This window comes from Pseudopodoces humilis, chromosome 1 (genome assembly GCF_049639895.1).
Source record: "Pseudopodoces humilis isolate 2021_Gansu_Grassland_sample_001 chromosome 1, ASM4963989v1, whole genome shotgun sequence".
Taxonomy (NCBI): Eukaryota; Metazoa; Chordata; class Aves; order Passeriformes; family Paridae; genus Pseudopodoces; species Pseudopodoces humilis.
In genome coordinates this window covers 4,816,812-4,835,472 of record NC_142200.1, presented here as the reverse complement: position 1 = coordinate 4,835,472, position 18,661 = coordinate 4,816,812, and the positions used below count along the sequence as shown (strand labels likewise).

Sequence of the window (18,661 nt, the reverse complement as noted above, 5' to 3'; positions counted from 1 at the left end):
GTAATTAGGGGGTAATAATTAGCATTTCACCTTTAATTGGGAAATTGTGATTAACTGTTTACTAATCTTTTTAATGATTTTCAGGTTTTCTAGAATTGCTAAGTTCCTTGCTGCTTTCAAAGCTGTTTGCCTAATGACAACCCAAGGGCATGTGGAAATCTTATTGACTATCACAAATAGTCTCCATCACTCTGATCCAGACAATTACTGTCATCATCTCTTTATGCTGAAATATCTTATGCTGAAATGTCTTTATCCACCTGAGATCTGAACCATATTGTTCTAAGTTCTGCATCTGAATACAGAAAGACAGGTGCCCTGTCTAACATAAGCAAAAATTTGAAAGGGAATCAGGAGTTTTAACTATTTTGCAGAGAGTCACTTACATAATAAAGAAGATTCAGGACTAGAGAACTGAAGGTATCAGACTGACTGTTCCTCCCAGCCAGAAATGTGAAGAGTATCTACTCTTCTCCCAGTGGGTTTTAGAGAGATTCATCCCAGGATGCCACACAACTTCTTTTGAAGGAGATACGCAGTCCACACAGACATGGTGAGTACAGCAGGAGACAGGTATGTGAGCAAACTCTAAACCAGATAACTTGGGTACTAATTACACCATAGTCATAACTCAGTCCTCCTGGGGCTCTGGAGTCATCTTGTGCTAAACTCCTTGATGCTATTCAATCAAATGCTCTTTTGGGTATGTGCCCAGAGCCACAGTCACAGTTTTGATTGATACAAGTTTTACCCATATTATGAAGCTTTTCAGTTCTTTCTATTGTTGGGTTGTGTGCAGTATGAACCAAGTGCAGCAGAGCTGTCCTCTGAGGCTGCTACTCCCTCACAGAATATCTGTCCCTGTGCTTGTGCTATGGACATTGCTGTCTTGTGATCAGCGCTGGAAATCAAAATTCACTGAATTTGGCAGATTTATGCTTCCTGTGAGAGGAGTACAGAATCAGATCATTTTCATGGAATTACAAAGTACTTTTTTTGCCCTGCACCCAAATGGACAAAAGTTTAGCCTCCAAGGACATCTGCCAAGCTATGCAAGGGGTCCATCCACGACCCAGACAAGAGTCCAGGACTCAATGCTCTCTCTGACAGGCCCTTGAATAACAACATATCCCAGGGTAAGGATTTGGAGCTCCTAAAGCTCCAAGGCATGGCTATTTTGATGTGATTCATTCATTGTGAACCAATCTAATAGCCCTCTTGCTTCCTAAGGAGACAGAGAGTTTTATTTTCTGATTTGATGTGTAAAGCTGACTGACACTCAGCAGGAATACTTGTCCCAAAGTAGGATGTGAATGCCATTCTGCAAGAAAATGGTACTGCCCTGACCATGCTCTTCCATGGCTTTCCTCTTCTCATCTGCAAGCACAGAAAGTACATCATCCTCAGGTGTCACATTTCCATTAGAAACACAGCGTGGTTCCCAAAAGCCCTTGACAAAGTGGTGTCAAGAAGGACAGATTGAAGCCTCAGTATTTTTGATTCCCTGATGACTTCACTGCCTTTTGGGCTGACTGTGGGATGCCCGCTTTGGGGCACTCCAAGGCACTTTGCTGTGTGGTGTTTCAGCTGGTGCCAGCCAGCAGGACCAGAGAAGCCTCCAGTGGCAGTGGGGGACCGACCTGCAGCCATCTCCTGCTCACCGCTCTCTGGAAGCACCAAGAACCATATGTTGTTCTTGGCAGGTGCAATCAGCAAGACTGAATGTAGAATCTGGCAGTGCCCTGCCCTCCCTGATGCACCACAGAAACCGGAGGCGCTGCCAGCCACTGACAGGCAGGAGATTGGGCCCAGAGCCATCTGTCCACACTTACTTTCTGCTACTGCTGTTGCTGATGCCCAGCAAGCTCCCACAGGCCTGCAGAATGAACTGCGCTTGACCTCGCAGAAAAAGCTGGTGCTGAGAGGGAAATGTGACAAGACGCTTGGAACTTTCAGTTTTCAAAAAAAGGTATGGATGTAGGAGAAAATTAAGGAGAAAAGGAAGAACAGCCTGACCACCTACCTTGCTGGAACAGAGATATGTGTCACCATATGTGCATGCTGCAGGGCCTCAGGGGTAGTGTGCTTGGAAGAGAGGCAACATCACCATCCAAAAAATTAATAATAGTGGTGCAGATAAAGACTGTGGTATAATTACTCACATTAAAAGCTCAGCAGAGACAGCAAGTACTGAAGGTGACGTGACAGGTTCTGCTGGCCTTCCTGGTTTAGCCACGATTTTGCATAAAACATATAATTGGACTTCCCAGCAATGTGCATAAACACACATGTACAGTAGGGGCTGGGATAATGCTGAGGGAAGTTTACAGGATATGCTGAGGAGCAGCAGACAGTTCCCATAAACTAAATTCCCCTTTAAAGTAAATGCATGAAGGCACAAGGCCATGTCCCAGCAGCCTGAAACCCTGACTTTCAGATCAGCTTGGCAAAGCAACTCCAGATAGTCAGACTTGAGACAGCAGGAGTTTCAAAGGGATGGAAAGGAGGAAAAGTGAAAGATCAAAATTTACATGTACTCCATAATAACATGACAAAGCAAATCACCCCCAAACGCCAGAGAAGCAGCCAGTGACTGGAACCATTCCCACAGGTGGTTGTAGCCCAGGCCAGCTCCATGGAGGCATCTTCTTTGTCTCTCACGCTTCTGTGTGTTTGTGAGGAAATGTCTGAGCCATATGGGAGCAGGAAGGGGACGCTGGGCTCCAACTGGCTGTAATTGTTGCCCAGGGACACTAGATGGAGAAACGCCTTTAGGGATAGAGAGTAGGTGAGGGGCTGTGTCACCATCCTTACAGGGAAAAACACGGGGAGTAAAATGCCCTCCACTCACCATTATTGATGCTGTTGGCTTTAAGTTATGCTTAAAAGCTTTCTGTTTTCGGATCCCATTACAGCTCCATGCAGGCCATTAGTTAATTAAGTTATTCCACCAGAGTCTGTCAAAGCTTGGATGTGTTATTACTGCCAGCTCTCCCAGGTTTCCCCTCACCTCTCTCCCCTTCACCCCTCATCACTGGCAGATTGCAAAATACAGTACAAAGCAAGATCCTGAGTGGATTACAGAAGTTATTTTATCCTTGATGAGTCTGAGCCAACACATCTTCCCTGTGCTAATTACATCAGATCACTACTTCCACACAACTGTACAACACACAGTTTTCAAAAAACGTATGAAAACATCATCAGAAGTCCTTGTCTATTTTTTGTCCCCCACAAGCATGCTTCTGCCTCCCCATGACACACCTCCTAGGAGTAGGAGTTTATTTATAACAAGAGAAACCCTCAATATGGAGCAGCCAAGCCATCTGTGCATTGTAGCAGCAAGGCACTGACATCCTCCAAGACATACAGGAAGAAACAAATTGGCAAAGCCAAAAAATTACTACCCCCACCTCTGTTTGCACCACTTTTTGTGACACCAATAGTTTTGGCTAGGAAACAACCTCCAATGGAACCCATAAATTCTTGCTTGAGCTCTGGGGTGTCTCATGGTGTCTGAGCTGATAGAACTCAAAGGAGCTTCAGAAGCAGAAATGACGGACCTGTTGAACAGAGCTTTTTAGCACAGTGTTCTACTGGTGTGGCTCCTGAGACCTTTATCATATTTGTGTTCTGCACTGTGCTCTGTCATTGCACCAGCCTGGCTCTACACTTGATTTTTGTTCATCACACTGCCCAGCCCTGTATCTGTTTGATGGCCCTAATGAGCTACTTGTTGATGCTCTAGAATGATTGTCGCAGTGACAGCCTGTTAATTAAAATCAAAGTGTGCAAGAGAATTCTGTTTATGAGTAAGTATCTATATGTACAACATGCATATGGTACTGGTGGCCTCTGAAGACTCTCTGGATGCAGCCCTCAAAAGAAGGGACACAAAGAGCTCCAATGCACTCGTTGCTGTGTGGAAAAGTGTGATGGGCTGGAGTTTCAAGGCCTGAATAAAGAAATAAGGACTGTTTATTATCATGTCATGCACTCAAAAAATTGTTTTTATGGAGAGTCATGTGCAGAGGGTTCTGACTATCAAATCAGTCTTAGAACAACACCAAGTTATTTTGATCAAGTAGCAATTGTTACTACAGAGAAGAGTAGACTCAAAGCAAATGATGAATCTTGGACTTGACGCAGGCAAAATTTGACTCTTAGTGTCACAGGCTTGAGGGTCATCACAGCAGCCTTCCATTTCTGGAATAATCCATACAGTTATTCACCTTGCTCTTGCTAGCTGCAGATTTTACAGCTGATAAAACCATGCTGCTGTACTTTTCACATGCAGCAAGCTGTTTGTTCTTCAACAGAAAGGGGACAGTACAGTCATCACCAGGTGATCCAGGTCTCATTTTACCCAGTGCAAAAGCAGAAGCCAAAGGCTGCTCAGAAAAGGGAAGAAGCAAACTGCTTTTGACAAGGGACAACGTTCTGTATTTAGACTTCTTATCAGAACATGTAACAGTTTGGGAATTTGCTTCTTACATTTTCTAAGAGTGTATTTTTAGCCTCACTGACTAAATTAGCTATCCTTTTTCCTTTCTTAATGTCTTCATGGCAAATCATAGACAGCAAGGATGCAGGATAATCCAGAATTTTCCCTTTATTGGATGCAAGTCAGGGTGTTCTTCATCAAACACCATCCAAGGTGTGGAGGCTTTATCAGTTAACTGGCCTTACAAATTCATGAAACTAATAACTTGTGGCTGCAGAGCAGTTCCTCCCAAGGCAAAAAAATTACTCTGTGTGGGTGTGTTTGAGCAGGAGGAGAAAGCTGGGAATGTCAAGAGGCTATGCAACAATTTTCTTGCTTTTCTCAGAGCCAAGAAGTTTTTTATTATGAGATATTGGGATGATGTCAAGTAGACTGAATTACAGACAGGTCAATGAAGAAGGTCTGAATTTAACTAAAATCATAGAGGGAATGAGATGGAAATTGAAAGCAACAGAGACTCTAAATCCAGCTGCATTAAAACTCAGTTCAGGATCCCATAGGACCCAAAAATTCCTCAAGAGTTGACCATGAAGTTGAGAGCAGCCATTGCTGCAGTCATAAATTGTTAACTGAGCTTGTGATAGCTTGTGTTTAAAGAACAAGTGAAAAGCAAACCAGTTTAGAAGTAATCCTTAAATAAAGCTCTTGCAGTGCTTTAGGACAGATTCTTCTAATGTGAAACTACTGAGACTTATCATCGTTCTTGTTAGAAAAAGGGGGCAAAATGCAGAAGGTCATGTAGTCTTTCTCCCTGCCCTAAGACAGCATATGGTCTGCCTAAAATAACATCAGACAGACTTGCAAGAGGGAAAAGCCTGAAAAGCAAATACTAAAACTCTGAAACCTGTAGGCTTAAAATTAAGCACTGCATTTGCTCCGTAGATACCACATCTTAGAGATGCCAGAGTTGAGAGGTATTCAGTGCCTGGACACAAGGAAAGGCACTGTAACTTGTGATTCTTATCACCTTCTGTGTGGCTGACAGCTACAATGGCAATGGTAAAAGGCTAGGAACCAGCCAGGAGTGCCTCATCAAGACATTTGCCTTACAGCACTGGAAGAAAACATGTACAGAAAGAGGCAGCTGGATGGAATTTAGCCCAAAGGACTGGACTTGTAGCAAGTAGAAGAAGCACTCAAGTTCCAACACCCCAAATAGACAGCAGCTTGTTCCCAGCAGTTTGGGAGCTATTCAGGACCATAGAGTATCCAAGCTGAATATTTCCTTCTTGTGTTAATTTGGCAACAAATTGCACTGCTTTGAGTACAATCAGCCTTGTGGCCCGGGTACAGCAATGAAGCTGCAGATGTGATGAAACCTACTTGCATGGCCACACCAGTGGTCACAGCAGGTTGGGCACATTCTGGGAAATGGGTCACTTTAGTCCTACATGACAGTGGGCACAGACCCTATGGATCATTTCTTCTGCCTCTCCACAGAAAGGCCAAGTGTATTTCTGATCCCATAAAGTGGTGGCATGATCCATTCATCAGTGGATCAAAATTACAGACTTGACTGAGCACTAAAAGACACAAGTTCTCTTTCTCACTCTGATGGGAAAACAACTCAGCCTCTTTGCCTCTATTACTATTTCCAATTCTTTTTCAACTTCAAAAGTTGCTCTTATGGAGCAGGAGATGTTTTTCAAGACTGTGCCACTGGTGCAATCTGCTGCTCACCAGCTCCCTGCTTGTCCCCATTCCTCCCTGAGGGCAACCAAATCTCTCCCCCAGTACATCCCCGTTTATGTCCCGATGTCACCCTTCAACTGTGCTGGTACAGCAAAGAGGGAATGATGAAGCTGGGCTGTGCCAAAGCATCTCCTCCCCTTTCCTTTTGTTGTTGCTTGGTGTTTGGCACATTTTCACTGTGAAACCCCAGAAACAGTTGGGGGGATGGGGCACTGGTGTCCCAAATGGTCAGGTCCAGGAGGGGCAGAAGGAAGAGAGGTGGGTGGGGGTTATGCTGCATGGGTGTAACCATGCTCCCACTGTGTCTGCAGGGCCTGGTCCCAGGGCAATCTAATCTGGGACTTCTACTGGTTATTAACATGGAGTGATGGGCTGTAAGCCCACGAGCACACTGATGCTCAGCATGAAAAGCCTCTCTCTGTGAGATGGGTTTTCTCAGGCCACTGTGAAAAGCCTGACTGATCTGAGAGTGCTCTGATATTACCCCATCCAACCTGACCCCAAATGCTCGCAAAACAAGCACCAAGCGCCCTATTTTCCATTGCCTGTAACATCCCAAAACAGTGTCTGACTTCTCAATTAGTCCACGAGAGGACTGCAAACTTGAAATCCAAACTGATGGACTGTGAAATCCATATCACATTGTCACCCACAGCACACTTTCCCTGCTCTGCACTGAGCTATAAATAGACTTTCATTATTAGCAAGCAGACAAAGGCAGCCTGGAAGATGTTCCACGCTGACACTACTCCTGGCTTATGGATTTTTTGTTTTCACCTTGGTATAGGAGTGAAGATGGGGACAAGCAGGGAGGGGCTGATCAACAGCAACAGGGCTGAAATGACTTCTTCCCCTAAACATGATTATTTCTGGGCTTTGTTTGGGGTTTTGGTTGTGGTTTGTTTTTTCAGTTTTTGGTTTTTTGCAACATTCTCTCCCCTGGAGCCAAGAGGCTCAGAATATATTAGCCAGTACTACAGAATGCATAACACCCACCTCCTCTCTTAGGTCACCTATTTAAGTATCCTATTTAATCTCACTATCAGCTCCTAAACAATGCAGCCATTAAGCCCCTAATATTTTCTTTCTCCAAGTTTTATTTTAAAAATGAAATAAGAAAGCTGATTTTTGCTTTAACCATTTCAATGCCTTACAGGAACTATTAACTTGGAAAAAATGGAAGGGACTTGAATTTTCTGGGAGAAGGCAAACCCTGACATGTTTGTCTTTATCACAAATTTCACCTTTGTGAAGAAAGAACTTGTATGTGCCTTTCTGAAAAAAAAACAAATCCACTGCAAAAGTGTCTGATCACAAATACTGGTGAGACACAGAAGCTGTGACCCAGAGACATTAACTTGAAGATTTGTGTTCTTTAACCACCATATATAGACACTTGTGCACTTTTTTCCCCATGGTCCTTCCTTCTTTCACAAAAAGGGAATTCTCTATTAGTAGCTGAGATGAGGAGGATGGTATTCTTTTCCTGCTCATTCATACTTTGTGTCTAAATACCAGCTCTGCCCTTCCAATGCCCTGGTCCCCTCTGACATGCAGCAGCTCAATTTCTGCTTGGTTCCTTGGCATTTACAACAAGGTCAATTAAACAAGACATTGGCCATCCATTATTTGTACAGCAGGAGTTTATTCCTGGACTAACAGAATGAAACAGCTTGGCAGAAGACCCAGGAGGGCTTAGTTTTGGATCACAGCAGACTGAAGTTCTGAGATAACTGGTCATGCTCATTTGCTCTGCAAGCTGCCCTTTTGTATCTCAGCTTTCTTTGAAAATAAAGCAAACCCCCAAATGTCCATAACCCTTGCATGCTGTGCCTGTGAAGAAAATCTCACTCACAGGGCTCTGTGTGAGGGTGTTGTTCCATTAATTTTTCTTTTCCAGAGCAGAGAAGTTAGCATCTTCCCAGTCCCCTTTTGAGCCCTGCTGGCCTTTTCTTCCCCATGTCAGTTTTCAACTCCACAGCTTCTGCTGAGCTGCTAAAATGGTTTGCAAGGCTTTGCTGGAAATTGGTTCTTTGGGCAACAGGAACAAAAGAGTATGTTGAAGCCAAATCACTGTACTTAGCCTACCTGTATAAAATAAACAAGATTTTAAAAGTTTTGGGTTCAGTGATTCAGTTTAATGTATGTCCCATAGTGGAGCATTGAAAGGGACAGAACACTACAGCTTGGGAACATGGGCATGTAATTTTGACGCTGAACAAGATGGAAAGGAAACTTTAGGCATTATTAGAGCTACAGCCCTGAAGAGAGTTGGAAGAGCTTTGAGAGAAGTAACCTGTCCAGTCACTTTCAGGAAGTCCATCCTGGGTAGTTAATAACCATATAATCAAGAAAATTCTGATTCTTCCTGCTACAGAGATGTGGGGGTCACACATCTGTGGGTGATTCCTTTTGTGGGGTGCCTCAGTGAGCAGTGCAGGGAAATGCAGCTAAGAATCTATTTATACACTTACTCAAATGTTTCCCCACTAAATCTAAATTCAAAGACTGTAACAAAACTCAGCAGTATACCATTGAAACCTGTACTTCATTTTTGCCATTTTTGTGTTTTTTTATTTGTGGTTTTTCTATGCTACTATTCCTGAGTTTCCACAGGTGATGAAAACAAGTTTCCTAGTTTCTGAAGGTGTACAAAGCCATGACCAACCATAATAACTTTCATTTGCCTAACTCTTTTTAAGAAAAACTAAACTCTAATTAAAGTTCATGTGACACAAAGACACTTGGAAACTCTATAGTGCACACTTGCTTTGTAATGAAATTAATATCAGGACAATCAGGAATATTAGCAGAATAACAGATGCTCCTGAGGCATAATAACAGCTGTAAAAAAGGGAAGATACTGGATGTTTTAAATCTATCAAGTGCTTTTGCTTTGTGTATTGACACAGGTAATGAGTTCTACAGAAAGAAAGCTACACTTGAAAGCCTTTAACACTAAAAGCTTAATTTAGTGTACAATGAATAATACAGGGAGCCCATTCATGGGTCGATCAGAATGGGATGAGAGAGCACCAAAGGAGCAGACAGATCATGTTAATAGGAAGCTTGAAACTTATTTAAAAATCTATACTGTAGTTAAAATTAGAACACAAATTGGAACTTGGCATTCTGTTGCTCAGGAAATTGGTAATGGGATATTAAAGCCTTGCACTTCTCTCTGTCTGGGCCTGGTTGGAAGAGGACAAAGGAGATGACAGCCACAATGTCGTTTACCACAGGGAGTCATTAAAGAAAGTACTAACATAAAGAAATCATCCTTTTCCAGCTATTCACAGCGTGGTGTGTGCTGTATTTTTCTATTAGTCCAAGTGTAGAAAAATATGGGTCAAAATATAGAAGGAGATGTTATTATCTTGTATTGATGATAATTTTGATTTTTCTGTTTCTTTAGGGGTGAATTCACAAACAACATTCAGCCTTCTGTAGCCAGTGGTTTCATCTGGATCAGATACACAATTGAGACTTCTGGGTTAAAGAGCTTTTGGCCAAGCATGATGGTGCCCAGTGTCCCTACCACTCAGAGATAAAGGTCAATGGGCAGGGTTTGTCTGTTTCCCAGAGGTAAACTATTCTTATCCCCAAGTCTATCCTTACAGTCAGGCAACATTTATCAGGATGCTAACATAAGAGAAGGAGAAGAAAACTATCTTTTGGAAGGATGATGCCTTTGAGTTAGGGCAGAGCCACCATCCAGGAGCAAACATCTCACTTCACTCTTGCATTTTTCATAATCTTTTACTGAGACTCTGTGGCTCTTTCCAAGCCACCCATTTCAGTATATCTGAACCACAAGCAGTGGAAGCAGAAAGCAGGAAAAACACCTTGTAAAACACAGTATTTAGGAAAAAAAAAATACAGGGAACAGCGTTCTGTGTCTCATCACAAAGGAACCAGAGCAGATGGATGACTTCCCCCTATAATCTAACATCCAGGAGAATAATCCCACAGGGAGACCTCAGGAGAAGCAAACCATCAGGTGCATTTACAATCCTGGAGGAAAAGGTGCCTAGAGCTTCTAGGAAACAGCCCTGGAGTTAATTTTTGAAAATAAACCACAATAAAGAAATTACCAGTAATTCTTAGGATAATTGTTTTCCAGAGTCACAGGAACAAAGGAGAGTGGCTAAATAACTTCTTGTTATTTTAAAACATATAAAAAGTATTAAAAAAAAATTAAAAATCTGTGTTCTGAGCAATGCCTTACACAAACATAATGATTTTTTTAAAATTACAGGCTTAACTGGAGGAACAGTCACAATTTTTTGCCACTGTTTGATTCCATTTTTTTTTTTCCTATTAAAGCCTGACTTCCCTGGCTGACAATTTAATTATTAGGGTAATGTGATGGATAAAGGAACTTGCTCTGTAGTGCCTCCCACTTGCTAAACATTTGCTTGCAATCACAGCTGCAAAAAATGCCACGGTTCCTCAGAGCAAAGATAATTTCCTTGTTGTCAATGTCCTTAACACTTACTGTATTAACTTTTAAAGAAAAAAGACCTTTCCATCACTAAGTGCATCTTATGGAAGTCAGAGCTATATGAGGCTGCAGATTACAGAAAATACCAGCTTTGAGCTGCTCTTGAGTGGCCATGCATAAAACCAATCTCTTCTACTTCATGGTGATTATTTAATGGGTTCCAGAAAAGCATTCAAGAATTTTGATCACAGATCTACAGTGCCTACAAGTAGCATCTGTTCCTAATCAATTTTTTAGACTGTTTGATTTAAAAAAAAAAAATAAAATTAAAATAATAAAGTCAGTAGATGTGAGGCTCCAGAATAACCACACAATCAATAGAGACAAAACTGCACAATCAATAGAGACAGCGGCTGACTAGAGATGAAAAATCTTGTGCAATAGGACAACAAACTTTACTGCAGATGTGATATTACACGCTGTCATAAAAATTGCAAAACATTGCAGAATGATCTTCTGATGCTAGGAGAGAAACTGGAAAATAAATTTCTGTGTCAATAAATAAAAAAAAATAAAAAAATAGCATGGTAGGTCTAGAAAAAACACCCAAAACAAACAAACACCTTTGTTACTTGTATTGCCAGTGCAGCATGTGTGGTTCTGGTTTTTCCATCTAAGACAGGCACAGAAGTATCTGAATTACTAAACAAAAAGTCAAGAGAGGTGATCAAAAGTAGATAACAGCTTTGACCCATGACAGAGTCTTTAGCCGTGAAAAGCAAGATATGTGGAGACACTTTAACAGAATTTGACTCAGCATGGAGTCATTACACAAGAACTAGTGAGTACCAGATGAGATGATCAGCCAAAAGATTTACACAAAGAAGTGCTTGCTCACATAGTGCATAATTAAATAATGGAATTCATCACAATAAGATGCTCTGGAAGTTATAAATAGGTTCAAGAAGCAATTAGGCACCGTATGGAAGAAAGGACTATCAGAGACTGTTAAACTCAAAGCAGCATGGGAAAACCCCAAGCTGGAATCTGCCTGAAGGTGGAGGAAAATGCCACAGAAATAGGGCAATATGAGCCTGTTCCTGCTTTATTTTGATATTCTTTCATTAGGTATCTTCCATGACCATGGGTAGATGCAGTTTATTGGGAAGATAGGACGATCATCTCAGGAAGAAGATTCTTTGGCATCTTAACTCCAGTCCTGGAACCTCAAATACATCTACACATGAGGTGTTACCCCAAAAAAGTCCCATTTCAGGCCTCCTTCAGTGGGATGAGCAAGAAAAGTGGAATATGTTTACAGTGGAGACAGCATGTTCTGGAAGGACAGGAAGGAAAGAGGGTGTTGTATTTTGTGCCCAAATGTGTGCATTTCCCAGGAGTTGAAGTGTTTTGGATTTGGTTCTATCTAGTAGAGAGGAACTGGAAAAGTGTTGCATTCTGTTTGTTAATTCTGTTTGATTTAATGGTATGTTCCTGTTATCCCTCTGTTACTGTCAGGTAATGGTCTTGCCCCAGTTGTCAATTTAGTAAAACCCCTCCCGTTGTTCCTGAACCTTCCCTGCCTATCACCCTCAGTCTGCCCCTAGCCCTTGTCCGTCATTGTTAATCCTGCCCTTTGTTCCAGCATTTTCCATGCCCTTCATCCCCTACTCAAGGCCCCATTGGCGTTGTGGCCACCGTCCCACCCATGGTTTCCTCCCATTGGTTCCAAGTATTGTAAACCCCTCCTTCGTCTCCTCCCAGGTTGTGTTCTGATTGGTTTTCGGTTGGTACCCTCCCCTCTTTAAATTTGGAAGCACGGAGATGTTCAGTGCTCAGTTGCTCTCCTTTCTCACTGTCCCAGCCCTTTCCCTTGTCACTGCTCCCTTTATCCTTCAATAAAGCCTGTTCTTGGGAAGACAAAGAGACTCTGAGCCTCCTCCATCCCTTTACTGAAACCCGCGACGCCTGGGATCTACAGAGCCCGAGCACAAGGAGCTCTGGAGGTTCGGCACGTGGACTGTCGCTCCCGTGTCGTTCCCCACTCTTGGTGCTGCCATTAGCCAAGTTGTTTGGAGCTAGCCCGAAGCAGCGTCAGCTGGCGCCCAACGTGGGGCCTCTTTCCTGTGGATTGAAGACCCCCGGAGGAGTCTATCAGGTGGATTGTCAAAGACTTTTGGGCGGCAGCTACCCCGGTGGGAAGCAGACCCATTTTTGTTGGGTGGCGCTCCCGGGGATCGAGGCAGCAATCCTCAGCGTGCGGAGGATTGCCTCGGGGTCACAGACACCTCCTGCAGCTGTCGTCCGGACCTGGTGAGTTCCCCAGAGAGGGGGAAAAAAGGTGTGGGCTTCCCTGTGGGGGGGGGGAAAGGCGGTGCAGGTCCGGACCCTTATTTTCTGTTCTTTTCTGTTGTCCTTTGCTGTTGGGAGGTGGTGGGACTGTTGAGCCGGGGGTGTAGAGATGGGTGCACGCATGTCGGCTCAGCAGAGGTGGATTTTTCACCAAGTTGTGGGTATCCTTGAGGGTGGGAGTAAAAGGTTTTCCCGAGGGTGGGTAAAAAGATTGGCTGTTTCTGCATTACCCCCAAGTGTCCCCTGAAAATATAAGTTCAATTTTGTTTTGGAATTCAGTTGGAACCAAATTAACACTATTGGTTAATCAGGGGGATAAGACAGCTGCGAAATTAATTCCGCTTTTTGTTCTGGTTCGTTCGGCTTTAATTGAAAAAGGGGGAGTGCAGGGACAGCCACCACAGTCTTCCCCAGTTTCCCCAGTTTCCCAGTCCCCGTGTGCCTCAACCCCTGATCCTAAGTTGGGGGAGACCTGCGGAGCTGCCTGTGCTGCGCAGGGCTCCAATAGTGGCAACAGTCTCCCTGGCTCCCCACGTCTCACTCAGAACCCTTGCCCTGGCAGCCCTGGCCAAGCTGCCAGAGCCCTTATCCATCCCCCTGCTTCCCCGGTTGCCAGTCCCAAGTTAAATGCTTCCCAGGTTGTTGATCCCCAGTTAAATAAAGTTGTAAACCCTCAATTGCTACCCCAGAACCCGTGTCCCCCAGTATCCCCTTGTTCCCATTGTTCCCATATGTTCCCTTATTCCTTCCCCAAACCTCAAAATGGCCCCCAGAGGGCACAAGGTGGCGGGGACCGCATGGTCGGCCCCCCCCTTGTGCTTCTTCTTCCCACAATCCCTTTCTTCCCCCTGTGACCAACCCCTTCCTCCCTAGCTCCTCCCTTTCCTCCTACCCTGACCCCTCCCACTTCCCCTCGAGCGATTCCTCCTCCTCTGGGGCGTGTCTAATCAACTCCACGCCCCCAAACCCCGCCTCTTCCTGCCGTTGCTCCTCCCTCACGCCCTCCTCCTCAGGTAGTCCTCCAGCCCCGCCCCTTCCGGCTCCTGGTTCTCACGCCCCTCCTTCCGGTTCTCACGCCCCTCCTTCCGGTTCCCATGCCCCTACATCCGGTTCCCACGCTTTGAAAACCAGAAGTGACAGGCCTGTGAGCCAGAACCCGGAACAGGTAGAAATTCCCTTTGCTGCACCGGTCAGTTTTCGTGGAAGGGGAGGGAGATACCGAGAATGAGAAGCCTTCTCCTTCCAGACTAAGAGGGAGCTGTGCAAAGCGCAGAAGGAATTTGGGAGAAGTGAATATTTTAAGGGTTTACTAAAAGCTGCCTTCTCCACAAATGAAATGGTCCCTCGTGACCTAAAAGAATTATTTTCCTGCCTCCTTTCCCCAGCTGAATTCAAGCTGTGGAAACAGGGGTGGAAGAGGTCATTAGAGGCCATCCTTCCAGAGCTGTTGCACAGCGAAGAAGCCGCGGTTGACGCGGATGAAAACCCTCTTTCCCTAGATCACCTGTGCGGCGAAGGGAATTGGGCAAAGCCAGAAGAACAGGCCAGGGTTTTACCCCGGCCTGTACTGATCAAAATTGCGGAAGCCGCAGAAAAAACGTTTAACACCCTACCCGAGGAGGAACCCCAGATTAACTTTTTAAACATCAAACAGCTCCCTAACGAATCACTTACCAAGTTTGTGGACAGGCTGCAAACGCAGGTAGAAAAACAGGTGGAGAGAGTGGAGCTGCAAGAACAGTTTGTGTTAGAAGCAGCCAAGGCCAACGCAAATGAAGCCTGCAAGCAGGTGATCTTCAGCCTGCCTCTCTACCCGCCTCCTACGCTGGACATCCTCATCGAAGCCTGCACCAAAAAGGTTCCGATGGTAGGGGTGTCCAAGGCCATACCACCGCTAGCGCCGAGGAGGATGCCTACTGCAGCCATGACCCAGCAACCGACGGGCCAGTTTCCACCACCACCTGCACGGCCGTTACAGTGTTACCGCTGCGGGCAGCTGGGTCACATGGCAAGAGACTGTCCAGCTGCCCACCCTTGCCAAGGACATTTAGGGAACAATTTGGGAGGAAGGGCTAAAGAGGGGGTAATAAAGAAAAAAAACTAGGAGCGCGGCGCGAACCTGCCCCGCGCGAAGCAAGAAATGGGGCAGGTCTCGCGGGGGGGGGGGAATCACAAAATCGGACAGGGCCTATATACCGGACGCGACACTTGGTTACCGCTCGTGACATCTTCTTTCGGTCCCAGCACTGGACAGTAGTTGCTGTGGACCCACTGGAGGGGACAATGATGGATTCAGGACACGTCAGTAAGTACATTGCCATCGGGGACACCAAGCACACGCCCCCAGAGATTGAGATTTCTCCGATCACCTTCCCAGGTGGTCCGGAGAACCTCATTCTCCTAGCGCGCTGCACTCACCCACCATACTTTCTCCCTAAAGGCCAGATCATCGCCCAGTTTATCCCCATTCCCGAGGGTATCCCAGTAGATGACCATGCACCAGGTGTCTACTGGGCAGAAGTAGTGGGTGAGGATAAACCCATCATAGACTGCAGCGTCAAGCAGGGTGCCGAATCCTTACAAATGAAGGGCCTGCTTGACACAGGAGCGGATGTGACGGTCATTGCTGAAAGGAGGTGGCCGTCACATTGGGAGTTGCAACCCGTGGCAGGAAAGATACAGGGTATAGGGGGTACCCAATTGGCTCGAATTTCAAAGAGTGTGGTACAAATTGCAGGGCTGGATGGGCAATTGGCTAATTTACGCCCATTCGTTGCAGATTATCAGGTTCCCTTGTGGGGGAGGGATCTCATGTCTCAGTGGGGGGTGAAGATTGAAATCCCGAAAACCCCTCGGGATTTTTAGAAGCGGCCACTGTAGAGCGCCCCTTCCAGAAGTTAGATTGGACCACGAACGAAGTGGTCTGGATTGATCAGTGGCCGCTCAGGAAAGATAAATTGAAGGCGCTCAACGAACTCATGGGGGAGCAGTTAGCGAAGGGCAATATAGTCGAGACCACCAGCCCTTGGAACTCCCCGGTATTTGTAATCCGTAAGCCGGGGAAGGACAAGTGGCGGCTCCTTCACGACCTTCGAGAAATCAACAAGATCATTGTAGACATGGGACCTCTTCAGCCAGGGATGCCTACCCCAACCATGCTCCCTCGAAATTGGCAATTGGCAGTAGTTGATATAAAAGATTGCTTTTTCCAAATTCCCCTACATCCTGACGATGCCCCACGGTTTGCCTTCTCGGTGCCCACTCTTAACCGAGAAGCCCCAATGAGGAGATTCCACTGGCGAGTGTTGCCACAAGGCATGAAAAATTCACCTACCATTTGCCAGTGGTACGTCTCCTCATTGCTGTCTCCTGTACGCGCTAAAATGGGGGCGGTCATCATCCATCACTACATGGATGATGTCCTAGTGTGCGCCCCCCATGACAATCTACTCACACGAGCGCTTGACCTGGTGGTTGAAGTTCTGACCTCTGCGGGATTTCAACTCCAGGAAGATAAAGTTCAAAGGATGCCACCCTGGAGGTACCTGGGTCTACAGATCGCTGAGAGGACCATTGTTCCTCAAAAATTGGCCATAAACAGCGATCCTAAAACTCTGGCAGACCTCCATTCCCTGTGTGGGACTTTGAACTGGGTCAGGCCTTGGCTGGGCCTCACGACTGAGGACCTAGCCCCCCTCTTCGTCCTATTGAAGGGGGAGAAGGAGCTGAGTTTTCCTAGGTCCCTGACCCCAGAGGCGAAGAAAGCCCTCGAGAGAGTGCAGGAAGCTCTGATGGAGAGGCAGGCACACAGGTACGAGCCAGCCCTGCCATTTGAGTTTATTGTATTGGGGAAGTTACCACACCTGTGTGGGCTGATACTCCAGTGGGACCGGGGCTCCAAGGACCCTCTCTTGATCATAGAATGGGTTTTCTTGAGCCACCAGAGGTCCAAAAGTATCACCAGGCCACAGGAGCTGATGGCTCAGCTCATCAGGAAAGCTCTAGCAAGGCTTCGGGAGATGGCTGGGTGCGATTTTTCATGTATACGGGTACCAGTCAGCTTGTCTCGGGACAAAGCGTCCCCAGATAGGCTGACTAAAGAAATGTTTAATCAATTATTGCAGGAGAATGAGACTCTCCAGATTGCCTTAGATAGTTACAGTGGACAAGTTTCAGTCCACGCCCCTGCACACAAATTTTTCAATGCAAAATTTAATTTGATTCCAAGAGAAATTAGGAGCCGAAAACCCCTCAAAGCTGTGACTGTTTTTACAGACGCATCTGGAGCATCCCACAAGTCAGTGATGACTTGGAGGGATCCTCAGACTCAGCAGTGGGAAACGGATATTAAGTATGTGGAGGGATCTCCACAGGTTGCTGAGTTAGATGCTGTCGTCAGAGCCTTTGAGAGGTTTTCTGAACCATTCAATTTGGTAACTGATTCGGCATATGTTGCAGGGGTTGTAGTGAGAGCTGAGAACGCAGCTCTCAAGGAGGTCTCTAATCCCCAGCTATTTGAGCTGCTTTCGAAATTGATTTATACCGTTTCTCACCGAAAGCAGCCCTTTTTTGTCATGCATGTGAGATCGCACACTGAGCTCCCTGGCCCGGTAGCCGAGGGAAATGAAAGAGCAGATTCCCTCACTGCCCCTGTTAGAATGGCTCAGCTTCCTGATGTCTTCCAGCAAGCCAAGTTGAGCCATCAGATGTTCCACCAGAATGTGCCTGGACTGGTCCGCCAATTCCACCTGAGGCGAGACCAGGCCAGGGCCATTGTGGCAACATGCCCACACTGCCAGTCCACTGCGATGCCGTCCCTGGGATCGGGGGTTAACCCTAGAGGCCTGGGGAGCTGCGAGGTGTGGCAGATGGATGTCACCCATGTCCCTGAATTTGGTAGGTTCAGATATGTTCACCTCTCCATCGACACTTTCTCAGGTGCAGTCTACGCCTCTGCCCACACAGGAGAGAAAGCCGAGCAGGTCTGTAAACATCTCATGCAGGCTTTCTCTGTGTTGGGGGTCCCCAGAGAGATCAAAACAGATAATGGCCCAGCATATACCTCCAGGAAACTGGAGGATTTCCTGCAGGAGTGGGGAGTGCAACATAAAAGAGGCATTCCCCACTCCCCCGCAGGCCAAGCAATCGTTGAGCGAGCCCATCAGTCGCTCAAACACGTCCTGACCCATCAAAGAGAGACCATGAAGGGCTGCACCCCACAAGACCGGCTGTGCAAAGCTCTTTTTACTATCAATTTCCTAAATTGTTCAGATAATGATTTAAACCCTCCAGTGGCCCGGCACTTCATGTCAGCCAGCAACTACCAGTTGCAACACCGCCCTCCAGTGCTGGTCCGAGACCCGGAAACCCAGAAGATCATGGGTCCATTTGAACTGGTGACCTGGGGGCAAGGTTATGCCTGCATTTCCTCACCCCAGGGGCTGAGGTGGATCCCGCAGAGGTGGGTGAAGCCTTATGCCCCCAAACATCCAACCAGGCCACCAGACAGCCCGGAAAAAGAAGCAACGTCCGAACAGGTCACCCCCCCAACCCCCAGAGAAGAGGAGGAGGAAACCTCGAGTCCCTTTTTTGATTAACCCACCTTTCCCAGTATGCTAAACCAAGCGTATTTTTTTTTTTTTTTTATATAGAGAAGAGCCATCCTGGAT

General features: G+C 45.9%; 1 protein-coding gene across 1 annotated transcript; it reads left to right on the top strand.

Annotated features, from left to right (window-relative positions):
• Window positions 1-550: 550 nt before the first annotated feature.
• Window positions 551-15,096, top strand: LOC102111501 (uncharacterized). Its single transcript, XM_088061644.1, has 4 exons — window positions 551-573; window positions 1,588-1,977; window positions 12,778-12,953; window positions 14,492-15,096. The coding sequence occupies exons 1-4, from the start codon at window positions 551-553 to the stop codon at window positions 15,094-15,096; spliced, it is 1,194 nt and encodes a 397-aa protein (XP_087917770.1).
• The last annotated feature ends 3,565 nt before the right edge of the window (window positions 15,097-18,661 follow it).